This window comes from Lepidochelys kempii, chromosome 2, assembly GCF_965140265.1.
Source record: "Lepidochelys kempii isolate rLepKem1 chromosome 2, rLepKem1.hap2, whole genome shotgun sequence".
NCBI classification, from domain to species: Eukaryota; Metazoa; Chordata; order Testudines; family Cheloniidae; genus Lepidochelys; species Lepidochelys kempii.
This window is the reverse complement of record NC_133257.1, coordinates 7,444,591-7,465,872: the sequence shown is the minus strand read 5'-3', so window position 1 is coordinate 7,465,872 and position 21,282 is coordinate 7,444,591. Positions and strand designations below refer to the sequence as shown.

Here is a 21,282-nt window from a genome sequence, read left to right as displayed (position 1 = left end):
AAAAAAATGTATACATGACTCAGTCATATCTCTAAAAAAAAAAAAAAAGCTTTTGGCGCTTTTTGACGTTATATTTATAAACCTTTGTGCTGCCTTTTAGTAAAAAATAAGCCTGGAATATTGTAATTTGATTCCTTTTCTTCACCATTACTACGTTAAGAACCGACAGATTCTTATATAAAAGAGCAAAATATTTAATTATTAAGGTAGGAGGGTTACAGTATTTTATTTTGCATGATCACTGGTATTAGGCATTGACTGCTGATGGAAATAGAGGAAGCAGGAAGTAGGTGTATGTATAGAGTAAGGTGGATTGTTCAACCTAGCATCCAACAACATATCTGGGTACAGTAACTCAACCTTAACTAGGACGATGCTAAGTGAGGTTTTGTTGTTATGTCGCTGATCAATTAGGGAACAAGCTCGTTTAAAGTTGCGCAATGCTCCCTTATAACGTTCTTTGGCAGCTGCCTGCTTTGTCTACTGCTGGCAGGAAGAGCAGCCCGTTGCAGCAGGCTGGTGGGGGCTTGGAACCAGGGTGGGCCGGCAGCCCCCCCATCAGCTCCCCGCTCCCCTAAGTTCCCTGTGCGGCACCCGCCCAGCAGACTATCAATTTCCGGGCAGTTCAGCTGTCCCTCCCGCCACTGCCGTGTGCTGCTCCTGCCCTCTGCCTTGGAGCTGCTCCCCGAGCCTCCTGCTTGCTGTGGAGGGAGGGGGAAGAGGAGTGCTGATGTCTGGGGGTGTCCCCCTCTCCCTGTTCCCCCCCCCGCTCCTGTACCCCATCTCCACAGAGCAGGAGGGGATAGGACAGGGCTCAGGATGGAGGGAGTTTCCTGGCAGCAGCTGCTATCTCAACTTGCTGATCTACTTACAAAGGCAGTGTACTTAGAGTAGGATCAGCATACTTAAAGGGGCAATGCGCTTCTCTCTCACACACGGTGTGTGTCTATCTCTCTCTGTCAGACACACACCGTGTGTGTGACTTTGTCTCTGTCTCTCTCTCTCTCTCACACACACACTCACTGGATATCTCACACACACGTGCAACACCACCCCCACCCCTGCACTTTGGAAAGTGGCGGGAGTGGTGCGCTCCAGTGGGATAGCATGGGTTCATCATCACGTTCAGTTTCTGCAGGGAATGTTTGCAGCCACTGCCATGCGTCTATTGTGTCTCCTCCCTCCATGTGTGCTGCCTTGCAGAGTGTGAGGCTACATTAACAACGTGTTAACCTTTGAGGGCTGAGTCGAGGGCTAGTTCATCATTTAGCGGCAAGGCATTCCCTGGGAAATATCCCCCCCTCTGACTCCACCGCCTCCACCAAGCTTCACAATCATCATTGCTGTGTACAGTATTAAATTGTTTCAAACTTATACTGTGTATACTGTATATAAAACTTATACTATATATATAGTCTTTTGTCTGGCAAAAAAAATGCCCTGGAACCTAACCCCCCATTTATATTAATTCTTATGGGGAAATTGGATTCGCGTAACGTCGTGTCACTTAAAGTCGCATTTTTCAGGAACGCAAGTACGACGTTAAGCGAGGAGTTACTGTATATAAGCTGTATGACAACCAGCCAACAGCAGAAAGAATGCCAGTAAACTGCATCTGTTCCATGTCTCTCACTCACTGGGTCTGATCCTCTGATCTGTATGCACACAAAGCTATCACTGATCACAAGAGAGCTCTGCCTGAACCAGCACTGCAGCACTGAGCCCAAAGACTCTGCAGCGTGATAGACGATGAGACAAACTATATGCTTAAACATTTAATCCTAAACACTAATTCCTTTAACTTTCACCAGTGACTATACGGCACTGTAATTCTTCCTTGCTCTACATGTTCCCACTGTAATACACACCTGAAAATGCTCCCAAAACCTAATGGAGGTGTCACAACACCAAGAATATAAAACCAACGTCGTCTTCTCTTCAGAGTGTCTACCGTGTGGCTAAGCTAATGACCACTCCCACTTCCAAGCCAGCTGGTAGTGAAGGCTACTGACCTCAATCTGCTGAATGGCTTCTTCCCGCAGACGGATTGCCTCCAGGTCCTCTTCTGTGATTTCCGAGAGCAGGGCTTGATCCTGACTCTGGTTCTGCCACATGCCATCTCCTCCATTAAAAATCTTCTCATCATCAGCCAGGTCGGAGAAGGGGGTCTTGGGACTCTGCTGAGATGGGAGAAAGGATGTAAGGCAGGGTTAGATTTAACAGCATGGTTGCTGCTTTTACCTACCAGGCAGATTATGCAAAACAAAGCTCTATGTACCAGATATAGTGCCTTTGGAATGTGTTTTAAGGGCTGTAGGCTGAGAACCACAGTGCCCCCGCATCATAAAACTGCCCACAGTCCCCAGAGTGGGGCCAGGAGTGGAGCCCTGGGTGTGGGCCAGGCAGCCATACCCCAAATACGGCTGCGTGGGGCTGGGCAGCGGCCAGGACCCTGAGCACTGAGCCAGGAGCGGAGCACCCAGCAGGGTTGGCAGCCAGGACCTGAGAAGAGGGGCCAGGAGTGGAGCCCCACCTAAAAAATGGGGCAAACCCCCTGGTTTCCAGAGCCCCCCACCAAACCTACCCAAAGACCCACTCTACCACCCCGTGTCCCACTGCGGCACTCACCAGCCTCCTGCTGGCAGGAACGCTGGTGCAGGCTGCAAGACGCTGTCTCCCCCTCAGCCAGCCCTGCCCCCTGCCAGACCAGAGTGGCAAATTTTGAATATTTTTTTAGCACAGAGCTGGGCTGCAGCTGTACGCTAATTGGGCTGCATGTGGACCATAGGCCACATTTTGAGAACCGCTGAGACAGATGATGGGCAGGAGAAGGGAAGAATTATCCCTGTTCTATAAATGGGGAACTGAAGAGGTCAAATGACATGCCCAAGGTAACACGGAAGTGTTGGTAGAGCTCGGAATTGAACTGAGATCTCCTGAGACCCAGGCCAATGCCTTCACCACATCATCTCTCTCATCATATGTCATATCATATATATCTCAACATACAGGCCCTGATCCAGCAAAGCACTTATGCACACATTTAAGTTTAAGCACATTAGTCCCACTGTTATTACTTATTAAGTCTACGATACCCTACAGTGTATTCAACACTTTACCAGAGCATACGCAAATTCCCTACCCTGAAGACTTTATGATCTAATTTACAGTACACGAGTTATCAGAGAGTGACGAACCGTGTGCCTGACGTGAGTAGGAAGGAGAGCTGCAACAGCAATACGATAATACAGTTATCACTATGGGCAACCCATGGTTCCATTTTGGTTTGCTTTTTGAATTAACTCACTGGCGGCTCACACAGCAGGTGTTCGTTTTTAGGAAGCATTTAAGGCTCCGCATGGTATAACATTAAACACGTAAGTAGCGCCATCGAACTGGCATTGCTCCCAGTTTCGCTTATCAAAAGTTAAATTAAATGGCAGTCCAGCTGCTTGCAACATTATGAAATTGGAGGAAGACATGGTGATTGCTACCTCAGCCACAAGTGTCTCTCAGGGGTTGGGTTTGGGAAGGAAATACTTTGCTACTTTGCAATGGTCCTGGTTCTGAATGTTGCCAATTGCCCTCAATTTACATTGAATGAATGAGAATCAAGAACTCTCAGCAGCTCACTTGAGGTTCACAACACCCTGCAAAATTGGGTCTTCAAAACTGCATTAAGAAAGCAGTCTGGTCACCTTGAAAGGGATGATGACCCCAGCCATGGGGTATGTGCCTGAAGAGCGAAACAGTACCTGTAAAATTATCTGTGCTTTTTGGAGGAAGTGTGAAGGGTGAACAAAGAGATGGGAATACAGGGCCCAAGACTTTCAAAATGGGTGCCTAAACTCAAACTCTTAAGGTCCTATTTCATCATCTAATATGTGTTGGATTTTCTGAAATGCTGTGCATCTGGCTCTCTGACTTCAGTTGGACCTGCTGGATGTTCAGGGCATTTGGAAATTGGACCACTTATTTAGGTGCATAAATATGGACTTAGGAATCTAACTTTAGGCACCCATTTTTGAAAATCGTGACTGGGGAAATCAATCTGTATGCATAAAAAGGGGGGGAAACATTCAAAAACAATGTTCCCCAAAATTATAAATAGAGAAGGAGATTCTTGCCATCAGTATTTTCCATTATTTCTTCCTCTCCTTCCCTAAGAGCTATTTTCTGGAGTGGAAGGATATGTTATAAAAGGAAACTCATCACAAAAATGAGGTTTACAAATGCATTTAAAATTACCAAGCCACATTTTAATAGCATTAAGACATTCCAGGGGGTGTATTATTGGTCCACTAATAGAAGTGTCAGACAGTTGAAAGCATATGGCAGACTGCCTACACGACCTGAGGTACGTATTAATCGACCAATGAAATACCCTGGAGTACCCTAATGCAACTCTTGTAGCTATGAAGGTCTCTTCTCAACTCAGCAACGTCTCACGTATTAAGGTTAATGGGAGTTGCACACACAGTCATCACGGTCACATTTTCACAGGGCTATCCAAACACAATTCATACCGCCTTCATCAAATTTGTTTGGTGTTTTCCAGAAGTGGCTGTACAGGATCAGGGGGAAAGCTACCACCCCAACAAACATACATCAGATGACTTGGCACCATCAAACTATGCACATAGCTACTCTATGTAACCATGTGTTCCTCTCATTGTTACTCTTGTTCTATCTTCCTCTACTCCCTATTTGTTACACGCACTCATTTTTGTGTCTGGTCTTAAATTAGAGTTAACACTCTTTGAGACAGGGTCCATGTCGTCCTATGCAGTTTTGCAGTACAATGGGGCTGCAGTCTTGACTGGTGCCTCTGGGTGCTGTATTGCAATATAAGTAAATAAGTAAATCCACAATAATCCACCTCTACCACAACAACAGATATGGCTCCAATATCTCCTTAAAAAGCATGGGCACTGATGTGTTTAAATAGATTATGGTCCAAGCACAATATACTCATGTTCTTCCTATTAAACAGACTGGTGACATGAGTTAACTTCAGAGTCACTGAAGACAGCTCTGTGAATCTGTCTCCTGGACATCTTGCAAAGAAGCCACATGAATGAGTGATCCTGTATTAAAGAAAGAATAGGATGTGTGCTGGCTATAATTTCCTGCAAGACATAAAAATGGAGTTGTGTTCACTCCATAGAGTCATTATGGTTGGCTACTGTGATCCATTTTTTGCTGATTATTTTGATGTAGTATGTGGCCCTCATACAATGGGTTGAATGAACAAACCCCTTGTTTTCAAGCAGCACCAAATGGAAACTCTCAGCTAACAAAGACTTGGATTTAAATGTGTAAAGAAATCTAATTCGATTTAATATTTTGGATTGTAAATTGTATTTTAATTGTTTTTTTCTTGTATTTCCTTTACATTTTGAATTTTTTTGTTACTGTATTTGAAAATGTTACACTTATAATCAACAAAGTTATAACAGAGACACTCGCTGATCTTCCATAGTTAAAGTTGCAATCTGAGATGGGTTTAAAATGAGGCATAATTTCTTGGTTTCCTCTATACATATGTAGCTTTTCAGTATGAAATGGTGCTAGATTCTATGCTATCTGAATTTTCTATGCAATTGTTGTTTAGATTCTTTTTATAATTTTTTAATAGGAAGTGCTCGAAGTTGATCCGTTCTTGAAGTTTGCCTGTGGCAGTCTTCTGCCAGTGTGTATCTTTAAAACAAACACTGTATCTGCAAAGGTATTGGTAAAGAGGTGAAAAAGTTCAGTATGTGCGATGTGCTGGATAGTTTTTGAAAACAATTATTTTAGGACTAAGGGTCATTTTTTGTTCTTATTCAACATATGTGACAACTAATGAACAAACAGTAGCCAAGGCACATTATCTCCGTTGGATAAAATCTTCTCTGTAGGATAAAATCTCTTCTGCCTGCAGCTATAGTTTTATCAGATTTTATCCTACAAATAAGGGTTTATGTGCAGTTCTTGATAGAAAAAGTTGTATCTGTCCGGCTGGATATAAAATCTGTCAGCAGCTGTACTTCTCTAGCAGATAAAAATCTTCACTTCCGCAACTGCACTTGGGGGGCTGAGAGCCATTGACCCAAACGGTAAACCCTGTATACGATGGAAACCACTTCAAGCCACGGGCTGTGGCAGCACCTATGGCTGCGCTTCTGTGACACAGATCCAGAAATTACCTCCACGGAGTTCCACCCCCATTCGGCTGCTTAAACACTTTAATGGGGAAAAAAAACATGCGGGAAACTAATACACAAAAACTCAATTGTGAAATGGTTCAAGTTGCCACACACGAGACACGTGACAAAAACAACAAATCATCAAAGCGCGGAAATGAAAAGTTAAGCCACCTAACACTATATGCCCTCTCTTTTTCTGCCCAAAAGCACAACCTTATAGCTCCCATATCTACTGTACACCAGAGATCCTGCACAGCATATCTTTAGAGGACCAGAGAATGTCCCATACAAAGAACAGTTGCTCTGTCCGTGACTCAGAACTATAGCTCTTGTTTACACATCTAACTTTCAAGACACTATTACTGACGCTCAATAGAAGTTATGCTCCTACTGGAAATTAAAAGAAACAGACAAAACAGTGTGACAGGTACCAGACGGAAAGGCTCGGAAGTGCTGAGGCACAGGATGAAGCTAACACACGTGTGTTTGCACCCCTTAATAATCTGCACCTTATTCCCTAAGAACCAGAAACTTCTATGCTTAAACTCTGTACCGTTTTCTTTTTACTTCAACATCATCTTAATAAAATTATAGCATGCTGATATTTTGCTGACTTTTCAACCCTAACTAGGCTTAATGTGAATTCAGTTTATCATATTCCATTATGTCAGTGGTGAACACAGTCTTCTCCATTGGCTGTCTCCAGAATAAGGGATCCTTGAAATATCACGGCTCCCTTGTCCACATGATCTCAACTCTTGGCTGCTGTCTTTCACAGCTTTCTTTTTTGAATAGGTGGGAGAATAGACGGAGATGCTATTAAGAGGTCTTGCATGCAAAACTCTGTCACTTGCTTACCTTTGTTTTATTACTTGTTTTTATTATTTTATTATTTATTTGTTTTATTAATGGTTATGACAAAGCTGTCAGTGTCCTCAGAACTTGTGGGAAGCAGGTCTTACAATTGGATGGCAACCTAATTCTGGAAGACCAGGGGAAACACAGGTAACATTTCCACAACTTCTTCACCATCCACACACACACTTTATATAATTAAAGCTGCCGTCATAATCAGGTTTCAGAGTAGCAGACATGTTAGTCTGTATTCGCAAAAAGAAAAGGAGGACTTGTGGCACCTTAGAGACTAACCAATTTATTTGAGCATAAGCTTTCATGAGCTACAGCTCACTTCATCCGATGCATTCAGTGGAAAATACAGTGAGGGGATTTATATACACACAGACCATGAAAAAATGGGTGTTTATCATACACATTGTAAGGAGAGTGATCACTTAAGATGAGCTATTACCAGCAGGAGAGTGGGGTGGGGGGAGAGAAAACCTTTTGAAGTGATAATCAAGGTGGGCCATTTCCAGCACATTTCCAGGAGTTAACAAGTACATCTGAGGAACAGTGGGTGTGTGTGTGTGGGGGGGAGGAATAAACAAGGGGAAATAGTTTTACTTTGTATAATGACTCAACCACTCCCAGTCTCTATTCAAGCCTAAGTTAATTAGCTGTAGCTCACGAAAGCTTATGCTCAAATAAATTGGTTAGTCTCTAAGGTGCCACAAGTTCTCCTGTTCTTTTTGCGAATACAGACTAACACGGCTGCTACTCTGAAACCTCACATGGTAATGAAGCCATTTAACAAGCACTTGCCAACCCCCACTACTTACTGTCAGTTTCTGAATTTACTGACAACACCTGGTGTGCAGGACTGTAATATTTACTCGGAACATGTTCGTCTACAGGACCTTCACTTAAAATTTGCTGTAAAAATATTTCATTAGTGTGTTGCTGAAGATTATAAAATAACAACTCTAAAAAATTTTGCAAACATTTTTAGATGCACAATCTGAGTATTCATCTTTAGCCTTAAATGTTTGGATCTTCAGATATAGGTTTTTTTAAAATAAATCCTTCAAAAGATCACCCTTATTTAAAATACACGTGCGAGCCCGGGCTGCCATCGGGCATAGGGGCACTGGTTTAATAATACTACATAGGGTCCCATAAATCCTAAGGATGGTCCTGTATGTAATAATAACAATACCTAGCCTTGTTGGGCACGCTGTACTTGCCAGATTTCAACAGAATCACTCGGGATTTATATCCATGTAACAGAGAGGAGAATTTGGCTCACGTAATCAAACTGAATACTACAAATGGCAAGCAGGTCCATGACAACCATTCACAATCACGTAAATCTGTAATGCAGTAGGAACTTTGCGCACACCATATTATAAAACAAACTGGGGTGCTCTCCCTCCTTTACTCCTCAGGATTTCCTGTACCCCTAGCAGGAATACGACCACAATAAGGAATCACCCACACACCTACCTTTCTTCATGTAAGGTATCACATCTCATCTAGGGAACTTTTTGGCTGTAGCATTTGCACAAACTGCAAACACAGCAATGTAGAGATGTGTATCTCTTACTTTACAGTACGCGTATACATCTAAAGAGACGGACTAACCTTCATGAGGATAATCCCACTCTCAGTAGCATGCATGAAGATTAACATTTAATTATACTTGGAATAATGAGGCCAGAATGCCTCCATTAAAGAACACTAAAATGCTTTACAGCACTGGCCCAAAAGACCATCGCTTGCAATACCATTAGTTACAATGTTGGAATGTTACTGGTGAATTTTTAGTACATATGTTGGCATGAACAAAAATGATGTGGAATAGCCAGCTCTGTCTTCCCAGCTGCAATATATAGCTACATTAAAAAGACACAAATTAGATTAGATAATCTTTCTCAAACCATCCTTCCAAAACAACTAACCTTGCAAACTCAGAAAGATTTATAGATGTATCTCGTCAAGCAGAAGCCCAAAGCAATTACAGGTAGAAAAGCCTCCGGCAGCTGCAAAACAAGTGGCCTGGGACTTCTAAATCTTTTAGAGAAGTGAAATAGTGATATTACAACTTTGCATTATCTTTCACACAGAAGAGAGTAGCAGTGATTGGTAACCAGAGCTCCGTTATCGTATGAGAGGTACTTTACCATGTCAATGGGGGGGAAAAATCCAATCAGAATGTGTCCATTCCATGCCCTTCTCTCCCACTCAGCATGAACTTTATTAGACACTGTTAGAGACATTAATTTCAGCTCCTAAACTACAGCTGCTTTAAATAATATATCTTCTATCCATAGCACTTGCAGCTTCAACAAGCACAATTACAGAAATCACTCCAACTTTTTAAACTATGTAAATATGATTATGATATACCACCGTAGTCTGAGAATAAACTGTGTGTGTGTGAGAGAGAGAGAGAGAGTGTGTGTGTGTGTGTCTGTATTTGTGTCTGTAGTGCCTTTACATTTATTGTAACTAGGATCTTTCCAAGGTTGTTGTTTTTCTTATCAACACTTGGTCAAGTTTCGACTGGAATGAGATGGAACCAAAGCCAAGCAAAAAATAAACCATCAGTTCTACTGATTTTCTGTTATATGCCAGTACTTGCAGCTATAGGGACAGTGAAATAGTGGGAGGTATTTGTAATATCAGTTCGTATTTCAGCACATCTATATTTGTGTTTAGCATTTTTCATCCTTCTAATCGCTGAGGTCATGAAGCCTATAGACAGGCTTATTAGTCTCGTGGAACTGCTGGCACTGGAAGAGACTTGGTAGAAGAGCAGCTAGTTCATCTCCCCTACTGTTTTCTTCTCTCTTGTTGCAAGAGCTTATTACCTCTCCATCCCTCGAGATCTTGACCTCACACGGTTCTTCCGTTCCCTAGCTGAGCTTACTATACTTTGAGCTTGGATGAGTTAAATTATGTGCCTGTGACAGCTCAGGTGGAGGAGAAATAAACCACTATTTTGAGGCTCAGCAATCTGAAACAAAAGGGCTCTTCACAGATAGCGTGTCTTTGCAGCCCCGGGTGACCCAGGTCAACCTAAATCTAAAAGGAGAGTTCTTCTGATAGAACTCCCTCAAAGAATAATTAGTCTTACTTGTACTCACCCTCACACCAACATGTGTTGGCTCCCTGAAATGATGGCATACACCTGTGTCAGATATTGAGAGAGCTGAGTCTTCAGTACAACCTTTCACTGTAACTATAACCTGCTTATTTGTACCTACCTGTAACTATCACTAAATCCTTAGGCATGCTCTGTAAGAAAAAAGCTTTGCCCGCTTCTACTTCCAGTCTTCTCTTTCCCTTTAGAGGGCTTTTATCTACAGTGCCAACAGATGGTCCTGCAGCAATGTGTGTGAAGTGGAATAATAATGATGAGCAGAGGCATAGACATTCCCTTCTCCACAAGCTCATAGTAATTTTAAAATCATCCATTTCATTTAACCAGCAAAGTTTTGATCACAAACATCCATGCACACCCAAACTCGGATACTCTGCTGTCACCAGCTTCAGACAGCATCTGTATATATGCAAAACAACACAGACAAATGTTTCCTAGGTTTGGCATAAATGTGTGTTGGCTGTTATTTTTTATTGCACAGCATCACATTTTAAAAAACTGCTTCTGCCCTTTCCTGGCTGTCTGAATTACAGCCTCATAATTCTTAAACTCCACAGCATTCTGCCCACTGGCAAAGTTTTCCAGACGCCACAGCTGAAAACTGTACAGTACATCTCTTCTGTAACCTGAGAACAGGCAGAAAACCACTCCACTTACAGGCTCCCTCTCTGAATTTCTCATACAGCCATCATTTCTGTATCTAGGTACCAATTACAAGGATTAGTAGGAGCATCATGGTTATCTAAGAAGAACCACATTCTATGCACCTCCCATTAGACAGTCATGCTTTCGGATAGTTAGTTTGGACACTGATTATAGAAGAAAATGAAAAAAAGGAAGAATGCCACCAGTTCCTTTGGTAGCATCCTTTATAATGCGAAGAGGAAAATCTTTCTTTGGCTTCAGATGGGGGCAAGAACCAAACTCAGCCTGATTTCCAGTGGAAGGAAGTTCAAAAGACAAAGGTCCCTGAATGAAAATGCCCTGCCCTTGAGAGATTCACCTTCAGCACAGCCACAAAAACCCTGCTGATCATATTATCCTTAGAGTGAATGAAGGGGGATTAAAACAGAGCAGGAGGAAGCTGATGGGAAAGCAAAGGGAAACAAGTCCTCTTCTTCCAAGTGAGTCCTTTCCCATCTCAGAGAGGGAACAAATGACCAAGACAAGATTTACTGCATGCTCACGGTATTTATGCAAAATGGAGTCCGCACATGGCATTATATATCAGCACCAAACAAATGCATTGGTGGGCTACGTTCTCTGTGATGCACAGTGAAAGAATTCATAACTATTAGCCATTAACTGCTTTTTCAAATTGTCAGAGTTCTCAGTCACCTTAGGAACAACTTTGACCTCAGGAGGACATATAAAAGCCTCTTTGGGAATTAAGACCTTTAACACTTTTTCTGCTGACTGCTGCCATAGCTTCACTGCCCCAAACTTTGATGTATGTTTTCATAGTTTACATAGTTATATGAATGGTTTCTATACTTTCTATAGTTAAATATTTTCAACATAAGAATCTATTGTAAAGGGTTGAGCACCAAGGCTAACATGTGAAAAAAGCTTGCCCATTTCACAGCCTCTGTATTGTTCAACTGCACTGGGATTCTTAAAGTATAGAATCATAAAATATCAGGGTTGGAAGGGACCTCAGGAGGTCATCTAGTCCAACCCCCTGCTCAAAGCACCCTACAACGCCTGCCCTGAAGTGTCCAGCCCTCTCCTGGATCACCCAGAGAAATAATAAGGTACATTGCTGCTGTAAAGAGTCACCATATACAACAGTTTATTACTTTAACTGGAGGTAATATTCACGGCAAGTTAAACACAGCACTGAGGCAGTTTATAATAAAAATAAACAATTCCATTAACAAAGGAGCAGGGATTAAGTGGGTTCAAGTATAAGGCATGAAGCTACAAAGAATTACAAGTACAAAACAAAAATAGGGTTTCTAATGGCTAAGACTTAATTTAACACACTACTGTTCGGGTTCAAGGTAAAATCCTTACTGCATGCTTCCAGCAAGATAACTCAAAAGGGCTAACCACCCCTTTGGCAAGGACCTCTCCAGTGGAAGAACATCCTTTGTCTCCCAGGTGAAAGAGATCATAGGAGATCTCTTCCCCTCATTCTATAGTCCAGTTCCCAGAGACTCTAGCCCCCCCTTCCCCCCGGACTGAAGGACCCTTCTTTCTCAACTTGCAAGAACTCTCCCCTCTTTCATCTGCCCAGGGATGGAGGCCTGAAATGGCTTTCGCTTATGTCTCCCAAAATTCTTTGTTACGAGAGGCAGGATCACCTCATGCTGTTCTTCCCTTCCTGTGGCCTTCCCATCCACCTGCTAATTTCTATGCAAATGGGGCTTCCATTGTTTTTGGTCACACCTTGCTTAATTTCATTGGAGACAGATAAATAGCTGTGACATTCCCACCTGTCAGGGTAGGAACTGTTTCTTCCTTCATTTGCCCACACTATTTAGGCATAGTATCAATGAGTATTCTTAATCCTTCCTATAGTGGTAATAGATGCATTTTAAAATGATATTAATAACCAGTCTGTTGCAGGCATTCACAAAAGATCTAGCACAATACACTTCTATAATACAGTAATACAGCAAAGTGATTCAATTGCTGATCATTTGAGGCTCAGACCCCGCCTCTCTTTAGAGCTCAAATAAAATTCCTCTTCCTGCTAAGGGTTAGCCATGCTGTCTCTTCCCCGACTTGTTAGTTTGGTAGCTTTGTTTATCTGGCATGCCAATGTATGGTCTTTGCCTGATGATCAGGTTGGTCCAGACATGCTGACACCCAACCACCTTGTGAGCGTTGATGGTTTTGTTTACCACACATGAACATTGCAATCTCATTGTCTCTGGTCAATCCTGCTTCATTTCTATTCCAGACCTGGTCAGACCTGTTTACCAACTCCCCCCTGACCTGCCTGGTTTAAACACATTTCAGTCATAATTCCAGCAATAAATCCATAACTCTTAACACATACCGTGCACATACATCAGTCAAGAATATTAATGATTAGTGAGCTATGAACCTTCCAATGACATATTATGACACCTTTTAGATACAGATTATAACAATAATGAATTGGGGTACATTGGACTGATCAGACAAGATGAAACTCATTACCCAATAGCCAGTGAGCCCCCTTGCCCTCTGGCATTGGGATGTTCTTAGTGTCACATTGCCAGATTGGAATAGTCCAACAGTTTATCTAGTATAGACTTTGACCTCCTTCAGAGGTCTGCAAAGCATGTTTCAAAGAAAGGTAGAAAAGGGCCAAAATGAACCTGAATAATCTGCCCTCTAGGGAGAGCTAATAAACATTTATTGTGATTGTGGCATGATGTTTGTGTGCAGCATGATGCTGCACTAGAGACATGCACAGGGTCACACATGACAACAGTGTGGATTTGCATCCAGACAAACAAGGTGGGTGGCAACTCTCAGTACAAGATCAACAAAGTTTAACAAAACAAAAACAACAACAAAAGAAAGAAAACATATATAAACCTCATTTCCATTAACAACAACAATATAGTTATTACTGATACACTGGAGATTTCAAGAAAGAGGAGCTGAAGATTATAGGCAAATTCTGTCACATATGTATATTTGCAATCAAAATGAATGCAAAGTGAAATAACAATGGGAAGCACAAATATTATTCAACTGAATAAAACAGCATATCCAAGACTGTTTGCCATGGAGAATTAAGTGGAAAGCATTTTGCTTCTTAGCTAATTTATTCCATGTAAGTTCTTTATAGGGCAAAAAGTTGTTAACTTAATTTTTCAAATGGTGGCAAGAAGTAGGAAGTGGGTACATGGGAACGCTACAGACTGATTTATTTTCCTGGAATATTCCGTATTGTATTTGTGTTATATAGAGATCAAGATGGTGACCTTTCATTAACTAAACTGTTCAGCCCAGCAGACCCATAATATGTGATTAGCAAGCAAACATCCGATGGTTTTTACTAGCTTGAAAAACTATCAAAATATTTTCAGCATAATAAATTGTGAAGATAGAAAGAAAGAAAAAATCCTGAAAAATTTTCTGTTCAGCCCCTCAGGAGCTTATCACCACAGCATAAGTGTTCAACATGTGTTCATTCTCCAGAGAACATTGGGATACTAGCTTACCTAACTGTATTGTAGATAGATGGTCCACAGATAGCCTTGGGATCATGACTTCATTGCCTTTTTATAGGCTCACATACTATTCATATTCCTTGTGTTGTCTTATTTATATTGCTGAATTTCTGCAGTTATAGTGTCTGGACCACCTCTCAGCAAGCCTATTCCAATTGTTCTTAATGTAAGAACTTTCTCCCCTCAATACTTACCCTAAATGTTTCCTTCTTTAGCTTCAGGCCATCAGCCCTAGCATCAGATCATCTAACATTGTAAATAAATTACCTATTCTTCATGTATATTGTCACCTTGAAGATATTTATAGATTGTAATCATGTCTCTTCTGGGTCTTCTTTCCTAGACTACATACATTTAGCTTCTTCATTTTCTCATCTGATGTGTTATATTCCAGCCCCTGTGTAATTTCTGCTGTCCTTATTTGTATTCATTTTTTTAAAAATATCTTTCCTGAACAGTCAAGACCAGGACTATAAGTAATAACCCGGGGTGATCACGTGCTCTGTAGCTTATAACAGTTTCTATACTTTGTATTAGCACTTTCATCCAAAAAAATCCAATGATTTTGCAAATGCTAAAGTGTATTCTGAAAAACCACTGCAAATACTGCAGCTGGTGGTTACATGCTTATTGTCTCTCAATAATTTTCTTAGCAGATGGGCTCAATTTACAAGTTAAAACAAAGTTGATTCCCACCTCCCTCCCCCGGCTGCTAGTCTCAAAGAGAATCAAATTTGGGTCCTTTCCATTTCACACATCCTTATTACTAATAAAGGTTCCACCTGACTCAGACCTAAGCTACTTCAGTGTTAACAATGGAATTACACCTGTGTAACTGACTGAAACTTGGCAAACAATTTCACTGATGATCCACCAGATGGAACAGAATCCTGCTCACTTTCCTGTAGCTGCCTGCATTGGCTCTGCATGGCTAGCAGGAATACACAGAACTAAAACCTCATTTTAGTCACTAAAACTGGCAGAAAGAAAAGGAGGACTAGTGGCACCTTAGAGACTAACCAATTTATTTGAGCATAAGCTTTCGTGAGCTTCATGCATCCGATGAGGTGAGCTGTAGCTCATGAAAGCTTATGCTCAAATAAATTGGTTAGTCTCTAAGGTGCCACTAGTACTCCTTTTCTTTTTGCGAATACAGACTAACACGGCTGCTACTCTAAAACTGGCAGATCTACCTCTGAACACACACAGGAGGCAGGTCTCTTCTGTAAAAAGAGGACATTTTTACACAGTCACTTTCAAACCTAGAACGGCATTCAAGCCTCACAATATCCTCTGAGGTGGATAAGCATTAGATTCTGGCACTGAGAAGTTACTTGCTCAAAGTCACACAGTAACTGTGTCTACATTAGAGAAATGTATGCTTGCAGCTTGCATCGGTTCAGAACATCCCTCTTAGGAATCCTATTTCAAGTGCACAAGGTACTGCATCCACACAGAATGGTCCCTGCAAACACTGAAGAGCACATACATTTCTGCACTTATCCCATAATGCCTGGCACAGCTCCCTACGGCAGGTGCAAAATGACTATAGTATAATGTATATTTGTACCTGCTCACATTTTTCTTGTCTCCTGTAAATGTTTCTGTTCGGCATGAGGAGTCACGTATGCATTGTGGGGACCAGGGACTACACTGCCTTCGTGTTCATCAATGCTGCTATACAGGGTGTGGGTTCAGGGACAGGCAACTGGGCAGAGCAGAGGTTAGCAGATACTTCCTCAGCCCTATATCCTACCAGCTTGGGAGGAAGAGAAGAGCAGGACCATTCTGGGATTGCAGCAGAAAGAGAATTTGCAACTCTGGTACCAATTGCTACCTATACTGGCATTGCATCGGGGGAGACTGGCACAGCTGAGGATAACATGGTGGTTAGATGGTTACACTTGCTTGCAGCACGGCTATACCGAACGGAAGAATCAGCTTGCACAATTGACAGGAACTTCACATGTGGCTGAGTGCTGTGTTGCGTGTGCTCGTGGATCCCAAGGGTGGCTAGCATGCCTAATTTATTGAATGGTGGACATGGCCAAGGAGGCAGTGACAAAGCTGGGACCGACTGCCAGTATGCTGCACTAACCACCCACCCACATTTCCTTTTTTAAGGAAATTCACTTCTCTTGGGCATTTACAGGAGGAGGGCAGTTGTTTGTAAGCGTTACCAAGGCAATGACAAAAAACAAACTGATTTTCTCTATTCATTTTTTTCAGTTGAATGACCTTCTCTTCCTCCCTACCAGAGACAGGGCTCCATCTTGAGAAGTGCTGAGTGCCTTCTGCTGAAGGCCCTCAATTCCTACTGCAGTCACTGACATTGGAGGGCATTCGGCATTCCTCAAGGATTGGGCCTCTAATAGGCTAAAGATACCGGAAGGACATGGAGTGATCAAAGCTATATATTGTTACCTTTCAAGACCACGCGGCATCAAAACGTTAATAGATTCCTTCTGTATTTGCTCATCTTTAAAGGGTTATGACCTGGACATTGGCGCGTCTGGTAAATTGATATAATGTGTGGTTAAAGGGGACTAATGGCTACAGTAATTGATTGTTTGATGGATAGCCAAGAGAACACTTTCAGTATGTGAGTTTCTGCTACAGTCCAGGACATTTTCATTCTCCGGTTAACCCAGCACTGATTGCTTGCATGAATTATCTCTTTCTCTGACAGCAGATATCATTTTTCCTAATAAACACAGCATTAGAAACAAACGGGGCGGGGGGGGGGAAATAGAAAGTAAAATCCTTGATGTTGTATCCTGAGAGGAAGCAATAGAGTCTACTGTGCAGAGACACAGATTATGGAATTTGTACTGCTCAGACAAGAAGTCTTTGTTTCTCCACACTGTAATGCTCAAATGACACAATAGATGGGAAGAAGCTGCAAGGTCAATTTAAATTAGATAAGGCACCCATGACAGCCAAGGGAAGAGTATTGAATGCCGAAACAGAGAGGTCCTTATTTCAATTCTGGTCCCACGCACCACCTTTCCGGTTCCTCTCCCTTTCCCCCCACAGGCTGTGCTCGTATGTTATGAAGATTAATCCCATCCTTCTATATAGGGCTTTATTCTGCAAGGTGCTAAGTGACCCAAACTGGGTGCTCAGCTCCTTTGAGGAGGCGCTTAGCACCTTGTGGGATCAGTTCATTAGTGGGTAAGATCCTGAAAGCAGTGACCTATCTGCCTGACACATTCCTAAAACATTCTTGTTGATATGTGAAATAAAAAGATTGTTAATATTGATTTAAAAATCATCCAGATATTATGACTATTGGCCTTTCTTGAAATGTACAGACATGAACAGAACATCGAAGGTCTCCAGACCAAGAATCAATCTGTGGGAAAAATTTGTCAAGGTAAGCTTCAATCAAGGGCTGATTGCTGCAGAACCCAGCATGACCAGGAGTAACTAGACGAAGCTGCCTGCTAATCCCAATTCATTTCAGAGCTACACACTTAATATGCTGAAAGCTGCTGCAGTTTGTAAATCTGCTTTTATTGAAAAATTGGTGATGAGCAAAATGCATAATGTTCTCTATTAGTCTCCATCTTGTGTGCTTCCCCTGGGCATTGAGATATTCTTATCTTGTTTTCCTAGCTGTTCCTCAAGCATATTTACATTGTCAGTTTCACAATAGGTATCATTATATCAATAGGAGCAATTTAAACATTAATAGCATGGTTATGGGCAGAAATGCAACTGATCATATCACGTATTACAAAAGGAAAACATATGTCACAGAATTGACTTAATTGTTCTTTGTTCTGGAATCTTATCTTTGCCAAAAGTTCTAAGCAAAGAGGAAGGGAGGTGGGGAGACAATGAGAGAGAGAACAGATGAAGAAGAGAGGACTGTGACCTGACAAGAGTGAATGAAGGACAGAAGATGCTGATGAAAGGGAAGTGGGAGACAGAGAGGGAAGATAAGAGGGAGTTGCTAGAGACACATGGTGAGCCAGAAGCAGAACCAAGAGTAATCTGACTACCAGTTTCAGATTATTATAATTTATAGATCATGGTCCCCATCTCAGATGAACAGTCAGCTCCTCACAATCACAAAAATAATCAATTGTGTGGGATACCATCACCTGACCCTAATGGATCAGTGGAACTGAGGAAGATGGGATTCCCAACATCCCAAATATATTTCTAACATGTGTCTGGGGCAGCAAGGTGGTGGTCCTTTCCAACCCAAAATACAGCCCTTAGTTTAACCCTTTCAAATACTGTCATTTGCATGCAACACAAAATGTGTCCATTTGTGAATAAGAATTACTGCAGTTAAGTGTCCAATACCATTTATAGTCAGACAAATGAACCAGTTGTTCATTTGTCTCTTACACCCCTAGTAAATTGGTTTTTGCCAACACCTCCTGGCAGACACACCCAATCCTATTTACTATAGAGGGGTACTGGTAATTAAAGACTCTCTGGTACACAGTAACTGCATTGATTCTCTGAAGTTACACTAGTGATTCAGAACAGAATTTTGCCCTGTGTCATAATACACATGCATGAGGGGACAGAGTAAATGTTGCATGCACATTTCCTGGGCTCAACTGTGCTCCTTGAAAGATCTCTTAAAACTGGGCCAAATTTTGACATCTTTACTTATGCTGAATAGTGCCTTACTCTGTGTGAAGTCCTATTAGATCCAATGGGACTACCTGTGGAGTAAGGTGTTACTCAGTGTGAGTAAAGGTGTCAGAATTTTGCCCACAGCTTTTTCTATGGAGTATTTAACCTATATTTATGTTGCATTTTTCTTTTCCATTTGTCTCAAGAGTCCTTGTTTTCCCCCCGATGCTGCTCAGATTGAACATAGCTTAGTTTTACTAGCCTGCAGACATAGACCAGATCCATACATTTCTCAATAATTGGCTGTACTCAGTCAGTACTTGGATGGGACACTTCCATGGTGTGCATGACTCAGTAAACCAAGTAATTCCTCCAAGGTTGTGATAAACCAATGGCCCAGTGTGCTGTTAGGTGTTGTGATGCCAGCAGGCCAAATGCCGGCTCTTGCCCAGGCTGCAGGGATTAGCTAAGAACTGACGCATTTATAGCTGGAGTCCAGACCAGTTCCCCTGTATGTGAGTTGTATTCAAAATAGGTATTAGTTTTATACGAATGCATTTAGACTCTATGAAATGCTTGGAAGTTGCTACATATATTAATCTCATTTGCAATGTCTGTATTCCATGTTGCAAGAAAATATGCATGTTTTGCTTTACAACTTTGAAAATGTTTGCTCTGAACATGTGAAATCAGGCCCAGGAATCGTTCCCCTGCCCATCCACAGTGACTATCAAAATCAGATGTGTCATCAAGGGCCATCGCAATACAAAGGATTGGTTAATGTCCCTACTGCACCTGGGAAATGCTACCTGCAAGGAAGCTCATCCTGTGGGATTGGAAGCTGAATGAAGGACATAAAATAAAGTCACAGGAAAAGTTTCCATCTTTTTGGCTGTCTGAAATCTAAAGGGTCACAGACTCTAAACTGAAGCCAGATAACCCCAGGGACTGCCTCCTGGGTCTGCCCTGAAAAACACTTTGAATTGACAGCTCACTACAACTCTGTACTCTTAGGATTTAGATGGTAACTCATTGGTGTGTATGTTTGCCCGCTTTACCCTGTAAATAGCTCTCTTATTCCTTTTTCTTGGTTAATAAACCTTCACATAGTTTATTACAGGATTAGCTAAAGGTGTTGTCTTTGGTGTAAGATCTAGGGCACCAATTGATCTTGGGTAGGTGACTGGTCTCTTGGGAGTGGAAGCAACCCGAATGTGGTGTGATATTTGGTGTAAACGACCATTTATCACTAAGTCCAGTTTGTCTGTGTGTCAAGACAGACTGGAGAGTTTAAGGGGACTTTCAGTGACTGGATGGTAAAGACTATTCCAGTTATCCAGGGGGTCATATTTGTTACTGGCTTGATGAAATCCAATTAGAGAACACACCACCAGTTTGCGGTGTCTGCCCTGAGGCAGGCACTCGGAGCCATTTCGGAAAGCGTGATCCCTCTAAGGCTCTGGCAAGCTGACGTCCCAGTGTGCTGTTAGGTGTGTTTTGGTTTTGGAGGAACAGATTTTGGCTGAGATATAAAGGTGAGGTTCTAACCACTGGTGATCATGAAAGATTCCATGGCTTTTTTAAAGATTAACAGTATTAGTCCCATTGTCCTGGACAAATTTATGCTCCAGTAATTACATTCCGCCTGTCAAAATAGATACTACAGATTCAAATGAACATGGTGTCAAGTATCAGGGGGTAGCTGTGTTAGTCTGTATCCACAAAAACAATAAGGAGTCTGGTGGCACCTAAAAGACTAACAGATTTATTTGGGCATAAGCTTTCATGGGTAGAAACCTCACTTCTTCAGATGCATGGAGTGAAAGTTACAGATGCAGACATAAATATACTGACACATGGAGAGAAGGGAGTTACCTCACAAGTGGAGAACCAGTGCTGACAGGGCCAATTCAATCAGGGTGGATGTAGTTCACTCCCAACAATAGATGAGGGGGTGTCAATTCCAAGAGAGGCAAAGCTGCTTCTGTAATGAGCCAGCCACTCCCAGTCCCTATTCAAGCCCAAATTAATGGTGTTAAATTTGCAAATGAATTTTAGTTCTGCTGTTTCTCTTTGAAGTCTGTTTCTGAAGTTTTTTTGTTCAAGTATAGCTACTTTCAAATCTCTTATAGAACGTCCAGGAAGATTGAAGTGTTCTCCCTCTGGCTTTTGTGTGTTACCGTTCCTGATGTCTGATTTGTGTCCATTTATTCTTTTACACAGGGACTGTCCGGTTTGGCCAATGTACATGGCAGAGGTGCATTGCTGGCACATATAACATTAGTAGACATGCAGGTGAATGAGCCTCTGATGGTGT

At 41.9% G+C, this 21,282-nt stretch overlaps 1 protein-coding gene across 12 annotated transcripts in view; it reads right to left on the bottom strand.

Annotated features, from left to right (window-relative positions):
• Positions 1–21,282, bottom strand: part of TSNARE1 (t-SNARE domain containing 1) — a 695,747-nt gene that overhangs the window by 279,997 nt on the left and 394,468 nt on the right. For 10 of the 12 annotated variants that reach the window (XM_073329988.1, XM_073329989.1, XM_073329991.1 and 7 more), the window contains one exon: positions 2,013–2,180. In XM_073329988.1, coding sequence (XP_073186089.1) covers positions 2,013–2,180 — 168 coding nt within the window. The remainder of the gene's footprint in view (positions 1–2,012; positions 2,181–21,282) is intronic. The other 2 variants (XM_073329996.1, XM_073329995.1) reach the window with 1 other exon arrangement.